The sequence below is a fragment of the Heptranchias perlo genome, chromosome 2 (assembly GCF_035084215.1).
Source record: "Heptranchias perlo isolate sHepPer1 chromosome 2, sHepPer1.hap1, whole genome shotgun sequence".
Classification (NCBI taxonomy): domain Eukaryota; kingdom Metazoa; phylum Chordata; class Chondrichthyes; order Hexanchiformes; family Hexanchidae; genus Heptranchias; species Heptranchias perlo.
This window is the reverse complement of record NC_090326.1, coordinates 47,366,931-47,389,549: the sequence shown is the minus strand read 5'-3', so window position 1 is coordinate 47,389,549 and position 22,619 is coordinate 47,366,931. Positions and strand designations below refer to the sequence as shown.

The following is a 22,619-nucleotide window of genomic DNA, read 5'->3' as shown; positions in this document are numbered from 1 at the left end:
AGCCTGTGTGACGCTTAGAAAACACACATGTTAAATCTATTTACTGCCACAAGTTTACCAGGTGGAGGGCTCGGACTCAAGACTACAAATGGACTTAAGTGGTTTGATTATTGGGTATTGGCGGCTTGATGTGTTTGGATATGATGTTACCCCATTGCCAAACCACCAGAATCGTACTAGTCTTTTGGTACAAGAATCATTGTAAGATAAAGTACTGCACCAAACAAATCCTGCAGAGGTGTTAGGCAGACATGAAGAAGAGAATAAAAATCCTTATAAAAATACTGCTTTTATTCCATAATGGTATATTCATGGAGGAGGCTCCTCTGCCATAATCGCCAGGAAGAAAATGTTGCATTTTTGATGTAGAGAGGATCAGGAATTCTGGTGGTTGCCATGTTTTTTGTCCATTCCACTGACTTTGCTTTTGGTGCCATCAGTTTTCATTATGGTGGGAATGTGAAATCTGAAAATTTGTTTGGTTCCTCCAATTTTTGAAACCCAGAAAAAAAGTGGGGGTTTTCAAGATTGGCATTTTGAAAATGAAACCATTCATATTGGTGACTGAAGCCAATTGGTCTGTTGTTTGGTTGTTGTTTGCTAACACAAGTAAGGCACAAGTGAATAACAAACGAGCTTGATAGGGCATTGTTATTTGCAATTGGTGCAATAGAGCACATGACCAAGAGAAAACGGCAAGCCTTCACATCACAAGATAAGTAGCTTCCAAAGCAAACTGGATGGAATAAACAGTGGAAATAATACTCTAAATTGTGTCTCTTGACAGTTGCAGCAGTCATTCAGTAGAGAAAATATAGTGCTGGCCCAAAACAAATCATTAGGATACCTGACAGACTATATGCAGCAATTCATATACATCCTAAAGCAACTCTAACCCACTCACCTTCCCCCACATTGGTAGGCTTGCCAGGTAAGAGTCTGAAACAAAAGCTGTTAGTGCCATGTCATAAAATGAGAAGGTCACAAAGAACTGCCATTGTAGTTAACCACAAATGTCCTGCTAAACAGACTGCAGGCAAACCACAGTAGGCTGAAACAAAAACTTAAAGAACCATCACCACATTATCCCTTTATTAGTGCAGTTTTGTGTCCAGGATTAGACTGTATGCTGGGCTAGACACAATCAGTGCAGCAAGCTTTCCAACCGTTAGTAAGGTTGCAGTTGCCCTATGTTTTGTGGTATTCTGTCCTGTCAAAACGTGATCATTTACTGCTTGTTTCACCAACCATAAGTCTGATCAAAATAGAAGCCAAACATCACCCAAAATGGATAGATCAAATCCAGCTTGACTACTCCAAGTCTTTGGGTGCAGGTCTGCAGAATAACCAAGCCCAATTTTACTCATCTTGCATCGCACAGCCATTACTTTTCCTCAGACAGTCTCTCAATTTGATCCATTCAGTTTTGCTGTTTCAATTCACCAGCCCCAGTCCCCATCAAAGAAGGGGTCCCAGCAAGCACCATAATCATTTAATGTTTACCTCACCTACCTCTTTTCTCCTTCCCACCATGCCTTGATAATGATTCTGTATGTATTTGATCAAATGTTCATTGAACACATTAATTGATTATACCAAAGTCCTCTTAACGTGCAATGAGTGCATGAGAGCATATGTATGAAACCTCTTGATTGCTATCTTGTAAATCTACATTAAGCTTGAATTGCCTCTTTTCGGAAATCAATTCAGCACGACTCTGCACTTTGTTCTCCTCTTCAGTGTTTTTGAATTGCCTAGAGATTCCCTCTTCACCTCTTTCCACCCGCCAATCACGCTTTTCAGTGTGGTAGATGATTTCTTGAAGAGGAACTAATGGAGGTGGATGATTCTAGATGCTCATTGCAGAAGACATAAAAGCACTGAAACTCTATAAGTCCATGATTCAAATTGACATCTTCTAGCAACTTAACAAGAAATATCAATGTTGGGTTGAGTTGTGAAATTTCCATTTTAACTGTGAATCCATCTGCTACATTTAGCTGTTTGCTTTACTTCCATGTCTAGCTTGTACTGTGGTGGGTGTAAGTTGTATCTGATACTTTATGAAAATCTTTTAGAAATTTGGTAAGAACATATGCAACATAATCCATTTTGCATATTACTTTAGGCTGCCTGGAACATTGCTTTCAGTCATCAAAACAGTCCATACATTTTATCATTATTGGCTCTCACTATTAAAGTATTTGTGCATTAATTAGAGGCAGGTTCCTTTATGATGGTTTAGAACCACATTAGGCAGACAATATAAACATCTGGTCAACCAAATACATAATTGGATAATGAAGGCATAACTCAACTTGTAGTTTTCTATGCAGCCCCTTTGTTTACCTGCTTTATAAATGTCTCTCTTTCACCCTTGCATCCTCACCTCAAACATCAAGGGATTCATTTTAACTTTGGGCGATAGTGTAAAATGGGTACCTGATTTTACCTTCCATTGACTTCATTAATTTACTCACATTGCAACAGTGACTGCACTTCAAAAGTACTTCATTGGCTGTAAAGTGCTTTGGGGTGTCCTAAGGTCGTGAAAGGCGCTATATAAATGCAAGTACTTTCCTTCTTTTAATTCAATATTGCCCATTTTACACTATCGTCCAACGTTAAAATTAGCCCCTTCAAATGTGAGGAGCTCAAAAAATCACACAGATGTACTTACCACCCATTGCCACCCATTTTGCGCTTGGCGGCATTTTAACACTGTGGATAAAACCCAATGGGATTGGTATCAGAGGCAGCAAGCTGTAGGATTTGAAGAGGTCATGAGCTCCAGGCACTCAGATCATTGGCGTCTGTGTGCGAATGAGCTTGTTGGAGTCAAAGTGATTTAGCACGTTCAATATTGCTTATTTATGATACTTCCTCAGGCTTACTCACCCTCACTAAGCAGTGACAGCTTATAATGGGTGGTGCTCTTGTATTGCATTGTATTGGATGGAGGAGGAGGAAGAGGAGCAAGAGTAGGAAGATCTGCAGGTGGGCCTCTGAGGCGGTCTGCTCACAGATGGTCTTACTCATGCAATAGGGTCTATAGGCCAAGGGTGCCCTTTCTAGATACATTTGAGAACCAGTGCCTGAGGAGGCTGTGTCTATTGCAGCAGGTTGTTTGCAAACTTCCTCAAGAAGATCTGCTGCCTGCTGTGTTGGGGCCATGCTATTGCCAGTGGCTGTAAAGGTAACCATCACCCTGAACTTCTTCGACTCAGGATCATTCCAGGATACTACTGGGGACATCTTATGCATCTCGCAGTTGGTGGTCTACAAGTGCATTAAGAAGGTGACCAATCCACTATTTGCCAGGGTGAACCAGGATATATCATTTCCCATTGATAACAACAGTCAAAATGAGAGAATCTTGGGGTTCGTGGTAATGGTTGGCGTCTCCCGAGTGCACGGTGCTATTGACTTCACTCATGTTGCCATCAGGGCACCTCAAGATCAGCCAGAAGGTTTTGTTAACCACTCTATTAATGTGCAGCTTGTATGTGATCACAACAAATGGATCGTGCAAGTCTGTTCCCAGTTCCCAGGTAGCTGTCATGATGCATTTATCTTGCGGCAGTCAAATATCCCGCCAGTTTTACAACCAGCCAGGAATGTTTGGGGTCCAGGGCTTCTCCCATGCTCTTGACACGCCTTAGCAATCCCACCACACCTGAACAGATCAGGTAGAACAAGATCCATGGCACCACAAGGAGGATCATCAAGCTCACTATCGAGCTCCTAAACTAAAGGCTCAGATACAAAGACAGGCCTGCGGCCTCCCTGCAACATGTTCCAGAGAGGGTCTCTCGCATAGTTGTGGCCTCCTGCTTCCTGCACAATTTTGCTATCCAGAGAGGATTGCAGCTCAGAAGGCAGATGGGCAAGAAGACTCTTCACCTGATGAGGAACAGGTGGGGGAAGGCGAGGGAGAAGTAGAGGAAGAAGGGCCACCACAATGTTCTTGCAGGCAATTAATCAATTAAACAAGTTCTCTCTTCAGGAGAACAAATGGTTGATATGCAACTCCAATTTCCAATAGCATCCCTTGTTCCTCCCTCACATTGGGTTCCAACTAAAGAATTTGGTCAGAGCAACTCTTAAGAGCTCAGATAGGGTTGCTGAGCATGGAGATGCCAGCATCCCTGTCCTCCCCAATGGACTGCACTCTGCCACAGGAGGCCCCCTCTGTCCCAGTACACAGCAGTGTCTTCATTCATCTCTTTCCACCAGGCCCTGGACTTGCAACACAAAGACCCATTGCAAGGTCTGCAAAACACAAGCACAAACAGCAATCTACTGCAAACTGAGTTAGGCACTAAGGGGACCCCCACTACACAAACATCTGAGTATAAAAATGTTGTAAAATAAGGGCCCTTTGATTACTACAAAACATGTTTGCTCATGATTTTTATTATGATTTTTAAAAAAATGTTTTTGTTATAATTAATCCATAGTTTTCTCAAAAATTCACTATGGAAAAATTATATCTCTAATGATTTATGTAAACAAATGGTTATGCATTTAAAGACACAAGTCCATTTATAAGTTAAAAATTAAATTTACTCGAGATATTAAAATAGCAATGAAAGGCCACCTTTACCTATTATGACTAAAGTTTACCCTCATTTGATCATCTATTAAGTATTGTAGAATCATCCATTTCATAAGCACAACAGATGTATTTTCTCAGTGAGAAAGCTGAATTTGTGGTTCTGTTTCTTTTTTTAAAAATATTTTCAGGGTAGAGATCTGCAGTGTAAAGTTGAGGAGTATAAAGGAGCTGGTAGGACATTCCCTGAAAGTCAGATCGTCGAGTGGTTTATACAGTTACTGCTGGGAGCCCAGTATATGCATGAGAGGTACAATTTCTATCTATTTTTCCTCTGAAGCAATTTTGCAGCCATTAATGCAATGTGATGTTACCATAAGTAATAAATTTACATTTTGTGCTATTTTTAGTGGCGGTGTTAATGGAATGTCACAAAGTAAACTTCATAGCCATGCACACAGAATTAAAAGGACTCGTTGACTGTTAATATGAGAGCTTCAGAATCATGTCTATAATACGCATTCTATCACTGGTTGAATCTGTCTAAATCATTTTATGATTATTTTTGTTATGTTTACCTCATTTACAGATAAAGTCCAAGACCCTGAAATTACGCTGTGGATTCCTAGCACATGAAAGATGAGCCATTTGTTTGAAATTTCTCTCTCCACTATTTTAGCAGAAGCATTAGCCTATTTATTTTAAACAGGTTAACGCGTCACTAAACTAGCTAAGAGCAATCTCAGACACACGTGTCGTCAGCTAGTATAATGGTGTCAAAGAATTACATGAGTTGTCATTCATACTTGTGCAGTAGTATGTTTTTTCTTCCATGTATTCATTGGTTCAATTAGGTAAAGGAAAGTAATAGAAAAAGGAAGAATTCTTCTGTTAGGTTGAACAGTTAAGTTTTTTCTTTTTTCCTTTATTTTCTACCTTTAATGAATCTAGAAAGGGAGAATGACTGCACATTTTCTTTGCAATGCTGCATTTTGGTGTAATTTGTGTCATTGTGTCACAATGTTTCTCCAACAGAAAAAAATACAAGAAAACATTATAGGTTTTTTAAAAAACTTTTATCTCACGTGTTCTTAGTGCTCCTGAGAATCATGCTGCCAGAACAATGAAGGAATGGATGCAGCCACCGCACATTTTGTAGCGTGGGCAGAGATTGGCGATGAGAATTTTTTTTGGTGCTGTCAAAATGTCTTTCCTCTTGTTAAAGAAAGCTCTTAGCAATGACAGCTGAATTTGGCTCTGATTTAGGCAATTATCCTATCACATCTACAGGAGAGCTTGGAGACTGCTGTTTCAAACAAGCAGATGAAGTTTAATTGGGAAAAATAAGCATTTGTTCATTACAGCTTATGCAGTCATTGTTATAATCTTCAAATGATTTTGCCAGAAGCTTGAGTGAAAGCGTCTATCTATAGTTATTTTATTATTTGAACAGATTTTTTTCTTTTTAACTGCAGGAAACTGCCTATTTTTTCTGTAAGCCTGTGATGCAACTGACTGATTTTTTTTAACCTTTTACAGAAGAATACTTCACAGAGATCTAAAAAGCAACAACATCTTCTTAAAAAATAATATTGTAAAAATAGGTAAGAATTGCCAGAAAATGTCCTTGTACCGAATTCATCTACCTCTTTCCTTGACTTTGCTTTACTGATTGTGCTGCCCATAAGAGGTAACTGTGGCACATGTGCTATTTTGTACATGAGATGCATTGTATTTGTATAGCTAATGTATTTATCTGATATGCAAGCCAAATGAGGACTAGCTCATTTTTTGTCGAAGAATGTTCCTACTCTCGAATTCTACTTCCTTCGTCGCTGTCCTACTTTTAGCCGCCAGCTGTTTGTGGCAGGCATATACTTTTATCATTCACGTACATTGCGTGTACAGGAATTGGCAGTGAAACACATACTAACTATGTACATGCAACTCCTCTATATTACATGTGTACGCATTGCTAACTTTTACTACTTATGTGAATAAGCATAAGGTACATTCCACATAACTTCTATCTGACCAGTTAATCCAATTTTCAAAATATTAAAATCTTTTCTTTGAAAGAACATCAGCAACAAAAAAGGTTAATTTATAACAACAATATAAAATGGAATAAGAGAAATGCACACAACCAAAGAGCATTTTTTACTTCACAGTAATCTTGAAATAAATGAATCAGTCATGTTATATTAATTTTGTTTTCCTATTGGCTTTTCAGTAACATTAAAATATAACTGGTATTTGGACGCCAGTGAGTGGAGCCCTGTGCATATGTGCATGTAGAAATGTACAGAGCTTCACTTTCTCTGCAGTAGTTGGAGCAAGGAAAGTATTTCAGGTCACACTGTTATGTGATAAATTTAATATCACACTGAAGAACAATATCCTAATTTTTTCTAACAAGATTTCTCTTAAGGACAAAGAGGCAAAATGATTTTTCCACTGAGAAAAATAACAGATTGTTCATAATTTAAAACAAACAAAAGCTGCAAAAGGTGTATAATCAGTCCAATCTGTCATATTTTAAGTCTCTCTCTTGCACACAGCCACGCAGTTTTTTTTGAATAGAGCTTTTACAATGATCTGGCTTTTTAATTATTTTGGAAACAGATCATGCTGGATGCTGAAGAGAAAAGTTCTAGCACTTGAACTAACTAAATGCTACTCACAAATCCTGGGAGCTGCGCACACTGTACATGGTTAGACTGTTAGATCAGCCGTTAGCTAACAGAGTTCATAGCATCATAGTAAGTACAGCACAGGAGGAGGTCATTCGGCCCATTGTGCCTGTGCCGGCTCTTTGAAAGAGCTATTCAATTAGTCCCATTCCCCTGCTCTTTCCCCATAGCCCTGTAATTTTTTTCTCTTCAATTATTTATTCAATTCCCTTTTGAAATCTACTGAATCTGCTTCCATCACCCTTTCAGGCAGTGCATTCCAGATCATTGCAACTTGCTGCGTAAAAAAATGTTTCCTCATGTCGCCTCTGGCTCTTTTGCCGATCACCTTAAGTCTGTGTCCTCTGGTTACCGACTCTTCTACCACTGGAAACAGTTTCTCCTTATTTACTCTATCAAAATCGTTCATGATTTTGAACATCTCTATCAAATCTCCCCTTAACCTTCTCTGTTCTAAGGAGAACAGTCCCAGCTTCTCCAGTCTCCCCACGTAACTGAGATCCCTCATCCCTGGTGTAAGTAAAAATAATATATCAATACGCCTTTTACTTAAACTGTTATTGTCCTTGATAAAGGCCGCAAGGCTGTTGGTTCCAAAGTATAATAGCTTTATTAAGTAGTTATAACAAGTAACAAAGATGTTTAAAATACAAGAGTACAATCAAGTATGCTGGTTAGATTGATACAACCTGATTTATTGTTCACATAACCGCAGACCCCAGAGTGCACCACCGAAGGCCTGATTTTAATGGGCAGTCCAGCCTTTCCCCGCGAACATTCTGGTTAGTTACCGAAAAGCACCTCACTTATATGTTTTAAACACAATAAGCTCTGTCTGTATGAGCTTCCTGTCAATCATCCTCTCTGTCTGGAAAGGTTGGGGGGGGACGTCTATCAGACCCTACTCCCTACCTCCCAACATTTGACAAACCAACACTCCTTTCTGATTCCCACAGCCACTATCTCTACACCAAGCATAATAAACCTTCTAATAACTCCTTTGAGCATTGCTCCACAGACCAGGCCATTAAAATGGTACCATCAGCCACAGAGGCCTGCTCTTTCACAAGGTCGTAAAATGCTTATTTTGATAAAGACAACAAGCCTTTTGTTCACAGCTAAATGACATGTATTTTACTTTAACATAAGGTTTATAATAATGTAGCTTAGGTTTATAATAATATAGAATGCTTGTATAGTGCTTTTCTTACACCTGGTACCATTCTAGTAAATCTCCCCTGCACCCTCTCTAAGGCCTTGACATCCTTCCTAAAGTGGAATTGAACACTGAGGCCTAACCAATATTCTATAAAGGTTTAGTATAACTTCCTTGCTTTTGTACTCTATGCCTCTATTAATAAAGCCCAGGATCCCATATGCTTTTTAACAGCCTTCTCAACTTGACCTGCCACCTTCAACGATTTGTGTATGTGCATCCCCAGGTCTCTCTATTCCTGGGCCCCCTTTAAAATTGTACCATTTAGTTTATATTGCCTCACCTCATTCTTCCTACTAAAATGCATCACTTCACACTTCTCTGCGTTAAATTTAATCTGCCCTGTGTCTGCCCATTTCATCAGTCTGTGTCCTCCTGACATCTGTTACTATCCTCCACATTGTTTACTACATTTCTGAATTTCGTGTCATCTGCAAACTTTGAAATTATACCCTCTGTACCCAAGTCCAAGTCATTAATATATATCAAAAAGAGCAGTGGTCCTAATACCGACCCTTGGGCAACAACACTCTATACCTCTCTCCAGCCTGAAAAACAACCGCTCACCACTACTCTCTGCTTTCTGTCCCCTAGCCAATTTTGTATCCATGCGGCCACTGTCTCTTTAATCCCATGGGGTTTCATTTTGCTAACAAGTCCATATGTGGTACTTTATTAAATGCCTTTTGAAAGTCCATATACACAACATCAACTGCAATACCCTCATCAACCCTCTCAGGTATGTTCTCTAGGGAAAATTATCTAGTCCACGCCTAGGCTTTTGGGAGAGGCTGAGGCCTTCAAGTAAGCATCTTAATGAAAGTTTTAAAAGTCGCAAAAGACACTTCAGAGGATCTAAAATCTTACTTTGGATATTAGAAATTGGTGGACAATTTTTTCCAAAAGCATTTTGAATGATTTGTTGATTTACCTTTTTTCTTATGATGGGTTCTCCTGACTGGTCATTCAGGATTGGTTGTTTTTAAAAATCCATGGTAGCTTCTCTGGCAGTTTTCTAGGCACTATACTTGGTTTTGATTCGTACACTCCATATCTCTTCAGTTCTGTTTTAATTTGAGCCAATCAACAAATTGTAACAAGAAAAATGTTACAGCAAGTAAGCGTGATTATAGATATTATGAAATAAAAAATAATGGCAGTCAGATCAGTTTGGTGCTGTCTGTTGAATTCAACAGGTCAGAGTTGAATATGTTAGATAACCGTGTTTGACTCAAGTCCTGGGATTTTTGCTCTACTAATATCTTTCTTGGGGGGTTTTCAGGGATATTTGAGTTATCTCTTCTTGATAGTTTTATCTGTAGTTATTTGCTTCTCTCAGGGAAGCAAATAATCCAAACCGTACAATATCTTTATGTTCTAGCATAGGACCGATGTTAAATACATATCCATTAAGTATTAATTGTTTACATGATTTTGCCTCAGCAAAATCTCTGGAGTCATTCAAGAGGTAGCTAGCTGCAAATGTGGGGGACGATGGGTTTCTAAGGTAGATGATCTAGATAGCCGAATAACCTGCATCATCTGTACATATCTTTGTGATTGTTTGCTGTTAGATATCTTATTAGTTTTACCATTGTCCTGTACGATTCGAGCTAGATAGTAAAATAATTGGGCACACTGTATTCTAGATGTTAGTGGAGGTCTGCTCAAATCTGAATTTTGAAGCCCTAGCTCCATCTAATTAGCATAGGTGTTGGCGGTCTAGTGCATGAACTTGGCAAAGCACTGACTAGCTGAAAGGCCTGTAAAAAGACCAGGAAATGGATGTTGCAACTTGTGTGTTTTCTTTAAATTATAGCAAAGTTAAAATTCGGCCATATATTTATAACTCAGATTTAGCTTTCTCAAACAAATAACGCATTTTTTTCTTTTCTCTTTAAAAAAGGAGACTTTGGAGTTTCTCGTCTTCTGATGGGTTCGTGTGACCTGGCAACAACTTTTACTGGGACCCCTTATTATATGAGTCCAGAAGTACTGAATCACCAGGGTTATGATTCCAAGTCTGACATATGGTGAGTGGGTGGTTAGTATGTTCTGATGAATTTTTCTCGAGGCAGGCAGGCAGGCAGCATATGACAAAATCATGTCTGCATCTCTTTTTGATCTTCTTTCATTTAGCTGATTATTTCACTAAGATTAACTGTCTGTGAAAGAGTCATTTCTTTTGTTAACCTGTTCACAGACAAATCCTTGTTTACAGGGACTCAACTCTCAGGACTGAGAAGGGGCTTAATGTACACAATAAGACTTTTTCTTAAAGGAATGCTTTTTTAGGCTCTGTAACACACATCATTTGATTTTTTGTTGGCTTTTTGTTAACACCAAAACCTAGTGGCCATTTGGACACTGGTGAGCAGAGCTCAGTGTACAGGAGGGCCACCCACTCCCATTCAACTAATTACAGTTTGTGATTGGGTGCCAGGAGATTAAGGGGAGAGCATCGTAGATCTGCTCATTCTCTGGTTGTTCCTCCCTCTCTCAGAGCAAGTGGATCATTTCTGTTTGGCACATCTTCCAGGCATCTTGGCAGAGATCAATAATTTACCATTTTATGAATTGTAGGAGTGAACCTGTGTCCATTGACTCCATAGTGCAGCATTGTTGTGCTGCCCCATTTTGAAGCTACACTATCTTTTTAATAATCACAAGCATGCAACAAAATAGTAATAAATAAATGAATGCCGAGTATGCTCAGCAGTCGGTGATTTGTGCCTGATAATTAATAAAGGCCAGCTTCGTTCATTTATTATACAGGAGCTGACTCAAATACTTCATAGCTTGTTGCTTTAATTTTCAATGTTCAAACTTTGAAAAATGCTTTCCTGTGGATGTTATATGATGAAAAACAAATAGGGTTGAATGAATTATTGGGCTCGATATTAGGAGGGCGACGGGTTCGCGGCGGGGGTGGGGGGCGATTGGGCGCGTGGGTTACGCGCCCGGTGAAATCAGTCTGCCCCGCGCGCGATCGCAGCCTGATTGGATCCACTTACCTGGTCTTCCGGGTTCCCCACTGCTGATCTGTGCGGCGGGCGGACTGCGCAGTAAGGTCTGTCAGTTGGAGGAGCTCTATTTAAAGGGGCAGTCCTCCACTGACAGATGCTGCAAGAAATAGAAAAAATTACAGCATGGAGCAGCCCAGGCGGAAGGCTGCTCCCAGGTTTAATGATGCCTCACTCCAGGTATCATTGGATGGGGTGAGGAGGAGGGGGAGGACAGAGATCTTCCCCCCCGGCGGGCGGGAGGAAGTAGCCTGCCTCTGCCACCAAGAAGGCCTGGCTCGAGGTGGCAGAGGAGGTCACCTGCACCACCAACATATCGCACACCTGCATACAGTGCAGGAGGCGCTGCAATGATCTAAGTAGGTCAGCCAAAGTGAGTACACTTACTCATTCCCCTACACTCTGTCTGCCACATCAGCGCCCCCACCCCACATCTCCTTCTGCACTGCCAACACTACTCTGTCACATCACCCCTCACATCCACTCAAACCTCATCCTCATCTTACCTGCACTTACTCACCTCGCCAGTACTCATCCCGCCACTACCACTCAACCCAATCCTCATACAATCTCATGGCTCTATCTCATACTCACCCTCTCATGCATCTCTTTCATGGTCAGCCTCACTCAACCTGCCACTACCTGTGCTGCAGCCAAAGGGCATGCATCACATATGTGCAGTAGGCAGCGTAAGGCAAACGTGTTGTGAGCATGAAGGGGATGCACAAGGGTGTTTGAGGGTTTGTCATGGTTTTTACTTATATTTAATTTCTGACCAACTCACATAACATATTATATTGGCACCACGACTGCCACGTCTTTGCGAACCTTGTCTGGTTTGTGCAATAATGCCCTTCCCTGAGGATCACAATGAAGACCCACAACTGATGCCACCCATTGTGTCACTGCAGAGTGGGTGTAGGTGTATTTGCAGGGCTTTCTTGTGCAGACGTCTGAGAGACGTCGGCGATGTCCCCGGTGGCACCCTGGAAGGATGCGGAGGAGAAGTTGTTGAGGGCAGTGGTGACTTTGACAGCGACAGGTAAGAAGATGGTGCTCGGGCCAGCCGGGAGCAGCTCGGCATGAAGGAGGCTGCAGATGTCCACGACTACATGTTGAGTGACTCTGAGCCTCCGTGTGCACTGCTGCTCGGAGAGGTCCAGGATGCTGAGCCTCTGTGGACCCTGTGGTGAGGGTAGTGCCCTCTGCGACGCATCTCTCTCTGCCTTTACCCTCCCTCCTGCTGTGCATGTGGATGTGTCACAGCACTGTGTTGTGGAGCTCCACGTGTCAGAGGTGGACGGCGTGGCCGGCGAGGCTGGTGATGCTGTTCGCCCTCCGAGGAGGTCATGACTGCAGCTACGGCGGCCCCCATCCGGAAGATGTACATTTGAGGGGGTCCGCAAGGTAGGTACATGTCTGGACCCCGGGGTAAGTGTGCAAGTTGATGACTTTGATTGTTAGGAGGAGGGTAGTGGAGGCCAAACTTTGTCCAAAGTGACAGAGTGGCCTCCTGCAATGAGTGAGGGTCTCCCCACACCCCCCCCCCGCACCTGTCAAATGGACCTTTGCAGCTGCCACAGGCTGATAGCTGCAACACGTCCATTTCAACTGGGAAGTGTTTCCCCCAGTATGGGAAACAGTCTCAGTTGTTTGTAAAATCCCACCCCATGTAAAATATCTCCTTAATCAGGTCTGTTAACGACCTGAAATACCAGAATAAATATTGTCAAGTGGCACCCCGCCGGCTTTAATTGCCTGCGGGAGTCCCACATGCGGGGGCTGTGCACGCACGTCAGCGCGTCTGTGGGGAACCCGGAAGTGGGCGGGTTGGAGCCGGGCTCCCGACCCGCTCCGGGATTCCCCGATTTTCGGAGCCCCCCTGCTGGGAACGCACCCGATAGCGGGTGCTAATATCGAGCCCAATAAGTCTTAAGTGATTTAAGCGTTGATTCTCATAGCCATTTTTTCCCCATGTTAATGCGGTCTGAAGTTTTAGTGCTATCTTTTAAACATTTTTTTGTGACTACAATGTGCTGACTGGCAAGTGGGCAAAATCTCCTTTCATTTCAGTGGAATCATTTTTAGTCACTCTATCCATCCGTACAACATTATTCCAGTCCTGTAGCTATTTGTCCCTGGTATCTGGTTTAGTGGTTAAGATTTGCCCTTACTTCCTGTGATTAGCCAAGTGATGGTGTTTCTATCCGCACATGTCTTCTGGTCTTTTGGTGGGGTAGATGGATCTGAGTTCCCTTGTGGACTAGTCATTGTATTTCTGTTATCAAAGTTTCCTAGTGGTGTAGTTGATCTTATACTTTTAATTCCCCAAAGTTTTAGGGAAACTGGATCCCATTCTCATGATAGCATTTATTTGACAAGAATTTCAGATACAAATAAAGGAAAATCCTAAGATGTTTTATAAGTATATTAAGGGTAAGAGGATGACTAGGGAAAAAATAGGGCCCATTAGGGACAAAAATGGCAATCTGTGTGTGGAGCCGGCAGATGTAGGAGGGGTTCTAAATGAATTTTTTGCATCTGTTTTCACTATGGAGAAGGACGATGTAGACATAGAAATACGGCAGGGGGACTGTGATATACTCGAACATATTAACATCGAGCGGGAGGAGGTATTGGCGGTTTTAGCAGGCCTAAAAATGGATAAATCCCCAGGCCCGGACGAAATGTATCCCAGGCTACTGTGTGAGGCAAAGGAGGAGATTGCGGGGGCTCTGACACATATATTCAGAACCTCTCTGGCCACAGGGGATGTGCCAGAGGACTGGAGAACCGCTAATGTAATACCATTATTCAAGAAGGGGAGTAGGGAAAAACCGGGGAACTACAGGCCAGTGAGCCTAACATCAGTGGTAGGAAAATTATTGGAAAAAATTCTGAAGGACAAAATTAGTCTCCACTTGGAGAAGCAAGGATTAATCAGTGATAGTCAACATGGCTTTGTCAAGGGAAGATCATGTCTGACTAATTTGATTGAATTTTTTGAGGGGGTGACTAGGCGTGTGGATGAGGGTAACGCAGTGGATGTGGTATACATGGATTTCAGTAAGGCCTTCGATAAAGTCCCCCACAGGAGACTGGTCAAGAAGGTACGAGCCCATGGAATCCAGGGTGCCTTGGCACTTTGGATACAAAACTGGCTTCGTGGCAGAAGGCAGAGGGTGATGGTCGAAGGTTGTTTTTGTGACTGGAAGCCTGTGGCCAGTGGGGTACCACAGGGATCGGTGCTGGGTCCCTTGCTGTTTGTGGTCTACATTAATGACTTGGATATGAATGTAAAAGGTATGATCAGTAAGTTCGCTGATGATACAAAGATTGGTAGGGTGGTAAATAGCGAGGAGGATAGCCTCAGTCTGCAGGACGATATAGATGGGTTGGTCAGATGGGCGGAACAGTGGCAAATGGAATTTAACCCGGAAAAGTGCGAGGTGATGCACTTTGGAGGGACTAACAAGGCAAGGGAATACACAATGAATGGGAGGACCCTAGGCAAGACAGAGGGTCAGAGGGATCTTGGTGTGCAAGTTCACAGATCCCTGAAGGCGGCGGAACAGGTAGATAAGGTGGTAAAGAAGGCATATGGGATACTTGCCTTTATTAGCCGAGGCATAGAATATAAGAGCAAGGAGGTTATGATGGAGCTGTATAAAACACTGGTTAGGCCACAGCTGGAGTACTGTGTGCAGTTCTGGTCGCCACACTACAGGAAGGATGTGATCGCTTTGGAGAGGGTGCAGAGGAGATTCACCAGGATGTTACCAGGGCTGGAGCGCTTCAGCTATGAAGAGAGACTGGGAAGATTGGGTTTGTTTTCCTTGGAGTAGAGGAGGCTGAGGGGGGACATGATTGAGGTGTACAAAATTATGAGGGGCCACAGATAGGATGGATACTAAGGAGCTTTTTCCCTTCGTTGAGGGTTCTATAACAAGGGGACATAGATTCAAGGTAAAAGGCGGGAGGTTTAGAGGGGATTTGAGAAAGAACTTTTTCACCCAGAGGGTGGTTGGAGTCTGGAACTCACTGTCTGAAAGGGTTGTGGAGGCAGGAACCCTCACAACATTCAAGAAGCATTTGGATGAGCACTTGAAATGCCATAGCATACAAGGCTACGGACCAAATGCTGGAATATGGGATTAGAGTAGACAGGGCTGATGGCCGGCGCGGACACGATGGGCCGAAGGGCCTCTATCCGTGCTGTATAACTCTATGACTCTATGACTCTAGTTGGAACTTTGAATATATCTGAATTCAATTTTGAAAGCTACAAAGGACAGTCAGCATGGTCATTGGCTTTCCATTTTCACAGAAAAATGGACAGAATCATGAAAAGTGATCTGCTGTCCAGAATGTTGAGTTCGGCACCAGAATCACGGGACCAGAAGCTAGAGTGCCAGACTTCTGTGCTAACTGACACCTACTGTAAATCCTGACTATTTGCCACTGCTTCTACTTCGCTGCTGCTAATTCAGCTCTCACTGTGCCTCGCAGCAGAGGCAAAACAGGAGTAAAATTTGCAGCAGCAATGGCAAATATAGTTGATATTTACAGTATGTCTCAGTAAGTGTGTCAGCTTGGCTCAGTTGCAAGCACTCTCCCTTCTGGTTCAAAAGGCTGAGGGTTCAAGTCCCACTCCAGGACTTGAGCATATAATTTAGGCTATCAGTCTGATGCATTAATAATTGAGTGCTGCATTGTCAGAGATGCCATCCCTGCATTAGATATTTAAATTGATGCCCTATCCACCTGTTCAAATAGATATTAAAGATTCCACAGCACTTTGCAATGAACAGCAGGAAGTTCTCTTGGGATTCTGGCTAACATTCTTTCCTCAGCCAGCTGATTAACTAGTCGTTAATCTCATTCCTGTTTTTGAGAACTTGTTATGTTTAGAATAGTTGCCATATTGGACCATATAACAGTAATTCATTGGGCCCGATATTAGGAGGGCGGCAGGTAACACGCCCAGTGAAATCGGGGTGCTCTGCACGCAATCGCAGGCTAATTGAAGCCACTTACCTTTGCTTCTGGGTTTCGCGCAGCAGGCGGACTGCGCGTGCGCAGCATAGGCTGTCAGCTGGAGGAGCCCTATTTAAAGGGGCAGTCCTCCACTGACTGATGTTGCAGAAAATAGGCAAAATTACAGCATGGAGCAGCCCAGGGGGAAGGCAGCTCCCAGGTTTAATGATGCCTCACTCCAGGTATTATTGGATGGGGTGAGGAGGAGGGGGAGGACAGAGATCTTCCCTCTGGCGAGCGGGAGGAAGTAGCCTGCCTCCGCCACCAAGAAGGCCTGGCTCAAGGTGGCAGAGGAGGTCACCTGCACCACCAACATATCGCGCTCCTGCATACAGTGCAGGAGGCGCTTCAATCACCTAAGTAGGTCAGCCGAAGTGAGTACACTTACTCATTCCCCTACACTCTGTCTGCCACATCACCAACCCCCACCCCACATCTCCTTCTGCACTGCCAACACTACTCTGTCACATCACCCCTCACACCCACTCAAACCTCATCCTCATCTTACCTGCACTTACTCACCTCGCCAGTACTCATCCCACCACTACCACTCAACCCAATCCTCATACAATCTCATGGATCTATCTCATACTCACCCTCTCATGCATCTCTTTCATGGTCAGCCTCACTCAACCTGCCACTACCTGTGCTGCAGCCACAGGGCTTGCATCACATATGTGCAGTAGGAAGCGTAAGGTAAATGTGTCGTGAGCATGAAGGGGATGCACAAGGGTGTTTGAGGGTTAGTCATGGTTTTTACTTATATTTAATTTCTGATCAACTCACATAACATATATTGGCACCACTACTGCCACGTCTTTGCGAATCTTGTCTGGTTAGTGCAATAATGCCCTTCCCTGAGGATCACAATGAAGACCCACAACTGATGCCACCCATTGTGTCACTGCAGAGTGGGTGTAGGTGTATTTGCAGGGCTCTTTTGTGCAGACGACTGAGAGACGTCGGCGATGTCCCCGGTGGCACCCTGGAAGGATGCGGAGGAGAAGTTGTTGAGGGCAGTGGTGACTTTGACAGCGACAGGTAAGAAGATGGTGCTCGGGCCAGCCGGGAGCAGCTCGGCATGAAGGAGGCTGCAGATGTCCACGACTACATGTTGAGTGACTCTGAGCCTCCGTGTGCACTGCTGCTCAGAGAGGTCCAGGAAGCTGAGCCTCGGTCTGTAGACCCCGTGGCGAGGGTAGTGCCCTCTGCGACACATCTCTCTCTGCGGTTGCCCTCCCTCCTGCTGTGCAGGTGGATGTGTCACAGCACTGTGTTGTGGAGCTCCACGTGTCAGAGGTGACCGACGAGGCTGGTGATGCTGTTTGTCCTCCGAGGAGGTCATGACTGCAGCTACGGCGGCCCCCCCATCCGGAGGATGTACATTTGAGGGGGTCCGCAAGGTAGGTAAATGTGTGGACACCGGGGTAAGTGTGCAAGTTGGTGAATTTTATTGTTGGGAGGAGGGTGGTGGAGGCCAAACTTTGTCCAAAGTGACAGAGTGGCCTCCTGCAATGAGTGAAGGTCTCCCCCCCCTAACCTGTTAAATGGACCTTTGCAGCTGCCACAGGCTGATGGCTGCAACATGTCCATTTCAACTGGGAGTGTTTCCCCCAGTACGGGAAACAGTCCCAGTTGATCTGAAAATCCCACCCCTCCTAAAATATCAGGTCAATCAGGTCTGTAAACAACCTGAAGTACCTGGTTAATTATTTCAAGTGGCACCCTGCCGGCTTTAATTGCCTGCGGGAGTCCCACATGCGGGGGCTGCGCGCGCATGTCAGTGCGTCACTGGGGAACCCAGAAGTGGGCGGGTTGGAGCCGGGCTCCGGACCCGCCCTGCCCTGGGAATCCCCGATTTTCGCAGCCCCCCCGCCACGAACGCACCCACTTGGGGGTGCGAAAATCGAACCCATTGTGTGTGGCATATTGAGACATTTCTGAAATATGCGATAAGCCGCTATATAAATGCATATCTTTCTTTAATACAGAATTCTTGCAATTCTGGCATCAAATTTAACTTAAAAATATTAAAATAGGCAAATTGCATGGTAATTTTCTGATTTTTTTTGAGTAGTTGAGCTTGTAGTCCAACATTTTTTGATGGTCTGAAAGATAGAAAGATATCATTAAGATTCTTGGTCTTTTCATGTATGAGGGTTGCTGTGGCTGATTTGAATGATTCCAGGGAGGTGTCTAAGTGTGTGGTGGAATAGCTTTATAAGCATGGGGGGAGAGGATCAGGTCAAGATTTTGGCCAGTATTTTATAATTGTATTTGAGTACAGATATGCAACTGTATTATGCACAGCAATTGAGATTCTTGCCCTTTTTATGTTTGAATGGTTCCAGGAAAGTGCCTAAGTGTGTCATGTCACTTATGCAGGGTTTAAATGAGGTCCTAGTGTTAAATTGACCCAGGCCTCGCATCAGCGACCCTACACTTGCCCTGAGTTAAAATCAGGACATGAATTTGGAGTCTCCAAGTAGTGGAGGGGAGGGGTTAAGACTGCAATGACGTGGACAAGGGGGTGAGTTGTCTAGTGTTAGTTGGAAGGGATGGATGCATGGTTGGAGATGGTAATAATGTCACTGGTGCTGCTCTAGAACTGGGCCAGGTGGGGTTGCTTCAAGGAGAAGTAATCAAGTCTGGGTTGTGACTTGTGTGGGTTAGAGTAAAAGTTAGAACTCCTTCCCCGTTGAGTGGAAGGTCCACAATAAACCTACGAGGCCTAGGACCCTACACCTCTCGCTGTAGCAACTTGTCCTGTGTGTCCGGGATTGGCTGGGAGCCTGTCAGGCTTGGAGATGGGGTATAGTTCAGGCTCCTTGCACCATCATAGTATCCTTCATTGGGGGTGGGGGGGGGGGGTGCAAGTGCTGCAGTGGGAAATTTGGGGGATTGTGTACTTGAGACATGGGTATTTAATAGCGTAACTGGCTCCCCTGCAACTCAGCCCTTGATCAGGATGGACTGAACATTTTCCACAGAGATAGCCTGCTCCATTTAAATGATACCTAACTGTACACGTCTGCCTTTTGAAAAGAATGAGGCTGCCCAACTTTGGCTCATCCAATGTTGTGTCAACTTTGCATGTTCAATGAGAATAAGTTGGGCTTCCTGCAGAAGGGCAATATTTGCATGTTCTTTCTTGAGATATAATTTTTTTTCCCCGTTAGGTTGGGTTATTGAGCCTCCTGGCATTTGAGGGATACTAACTTTCTCTCAGCCATATTGGGGATTGTATTTTGATTTATCATGGTTGACCCATTTTAACAGTGCCCCACAGAGTGGGCTGTGGTTTTTGGTGCCAGGCATCTGCGGGTTGCCCCAAGGTTGTGGTGGGGGGAATTGTCCTTGGTTCCCAGCTTGCCTGGTGGGAGGGGGCTGTCTTTCTTTTATCTGCCCTGCCATTCCTCTCGGTTCCAAATGCTGGGCCCCCTGTTGATTTTCCTGGGTGTCTCCAAGTGCAAGCAAGTATTTATTGATCCCATGACAGCATGCACGCAGTTGCATCCACTCCCTTTCCCCCGTTATTTACACCTCTCTGTAGTACAGCATGTCCAGTTGAGTGTTGGAGAGTTGCCAAAGGCTGTTTAATTCTTTCCCTTCTGCCTGGTCTCATTTGGCAGGTGGGCTGAGGATTGTACATGGTCTTCAAAGCAGCTAATGGAGAATAAGGTCCTCAAGCCTCTAGTTATTTTTTATTATTTTCAGCTGCCATGCACCAATTTATATAGAGAAGCGATGTGATCTTGCGATGGGGCACCACCTGTGACACTGGCCCTGCCGTTCGAGTATGGAAATAAGATTGTTCAGCTGTTTACATGTGGTAAACACAAGGCACTTAAAAGATGATGATCTTTTGCTGTACATGGTAAGGTTTCTGGGGAAGGTCCTTGGAGCTGTAGGCTGGGTCTGGGACATTGTGGTAGTTGTCCGCAGCATAGGTGGTCTCTATTCGGGTAGCCCTGTTGTCCTGGTGGGCAGTTGTGGACTGTAACAGTGGAGTTGTTGCATTAAGAATGTCGCAGTGCATACAGTTGGTTTGTGTTGAGGTCTCCTTGGGCCTAACCAATTATGTCCTGATTTCGCCTGGTCGTTGTCTATGGTGTTGTTTACAGTTTGGGGGAAGGGGGGTGGTCAGCCTCTGGGAACTACTGAGTGTGTGTAAGCTTCTTGTATAAAATAAAATTATATACATATAAAAAAAGTTAAGATGCTGTTCTTTGTCACTGTGGTCCTTGTGGTATTTCTTTGCCTGTGTCGTAGGGGGTGCTACGATCTTCCCAAAAACTTGCAAATAGTACAGTGCCTAAAAACAGCTAAAAAACTGCATAATATTAAACTGTGCAAGAATACAATTTTCATTTTCAGACTACCAGTAGAACCTGGAATATGATCCCTAAAACATTGATTAAAAATCCTGGAATCCTGTGTAATCAGAACAGAGTTTGACACTCAGTCCCTGGCAACCATTAGCCCAGACAATTAGTTGTCACAGGGTTAATATTTGTGTGCAGAGATTGTCCTGAATAATTTAAATTGAATGAAGTGATTTGTAGCACCAATAGTGTGCTGCTTTCTTATCTGGAATTGAATGCTGAAGATGTGCAAGAATGTCCTGGAGGTTTTTTTCTTTTTTCGTTTCTTTCTCTCGGGAAGCTCCTGGCCTCTGCTCTGCCCCCCCACGATGACATGACTTTGACCAGGAACTCGGAGCATTGCATGAGACCATGTCCTACCACTCTGTAGTAGAATACATAGGGGTTCCAAAAAGCTGCACCTCCCTCCCAAGTAGGGCTATTTCTTCCCTGTTTTCCTTAGCAACGACTAGCTCTCTGCATATACTTCCTAGAAACTAACTTCCTTTAGCCCTTAGCCCCCGCCAAAAATTCTGCTCCCTTGCTGCTGATTCCATTCTCTCTCCCTGGTAACTGTCTTAGGCTGAACCAGATTATTTACAACCTCAATTGGCCATCATCCCTGTTCTTGCTGATCTACACTGGTTCCGCAACTCTAAACCCCTCAAATTCTTAATCCGCGCCCTTGTCTTTAAATCCTTTCATGGCCTTGTCCCTCCACATCTCCATAACTCCCTCCAGGTCTTCCCTTGAAGTCTCTTCTGACCCTCACCTCTTGTGCTTCCCTCCCCTACCTTCGGCCCACCACTGGCAACAAAGCCTTAAGCCTCCTGATCACACTTCCTAAACCCTTCTGCCTCTTCATCTCTCTCGCTCCACCTTAGTACCCACTTCTTTAACCAACTTTTTGACCCCCCTCTTAATCTCTCCTTCTTCGGATCAGGATCCATTTTCCCTCATGTCTACCTGTGAAGCACCTTGGGACATTAAAGGTGCTATATAAATGCTTGTTGTTGTTATGCTTGTTTGATATACAGTCTGAAAAATTACAGCCTACATTTTAAAGATAACTCGCAGTACTCACAGGCATACAAGTCTCCTGGGAACTGAGGCATTGTTCATTGTATTGGATTTATTGTCTTATTAGAGACAGGAGGACAGATGCAAGAAGGGATGTTATTAACACACAAATGCTAGCCTTGTTCCAAGTAAGTTGACCAGTATTTCCTTCAAAAATAATAAAAGCTAATTCTACAGTTTTGTAATTGATGTAACCTCAGGTCATTCTTATTAATTTACTTGAGGTGATAAGATAAAGACTGTGTTGCTTTTGTCTCACTGCTACCTATCTGTATGCACGAATGCAAAGCTCATCTCGAATACATTTAATGGACTTAGCTTCACTAGTTTAAGCTTAAATTGTTTGCTGTCACTCTTTTATAGGCCTGTAAATATTTTTTAAAAATGCACATTGGTGGCTTTTCCACCAAAGTTAATAGTTGTAAAAGTGTTTTTATGTTACAAGGGTGCTAATGGGATGATAGGGGTTGGTCATCCAGGCAATGACCATCTCCAACAAGAGAGAGTCTAACAAGACAGAGTGTGGCACTATCACCGTGCTAAATGGGTTAGATTCAGAACAGATCTAGCAGCTCAAAACTTGGCATCCATGAGGTGCTGTGGGCCATCAGCAGCAGCAGAATTGTATTCCAGCACAATCTGTAACCTCAT

General features: G+C 43.6%; 1 protein-coding gene across 1 annotated transcript in view; it reads left to right on the top strand.

The window, feature by feature from the left end:
* The window catches only part of nek11 (NIMA-related kinase 11), a 385,456-nt gene that overhangs the window by 163,193 nt on the left and 199,644 nt on the right, over positions 1–22,619 (top strand). The window contains exons 3-5 of the mRNA XM_067997717.1: positions 4,747–4,865; positions 6,095–6,159; positions 10,371–10,497. Coding sequence (XP_067853818.1) covers positions 4,747–4,865; positions 6,095–6,159; positions 10,371–10,497 — 311 coding nt within the window. The remainder of the gene's footprint in view (positions 1–4,746; positions 4,866–6,094; positions 6,160–10,370; positions 10,498–22,619) is intronic.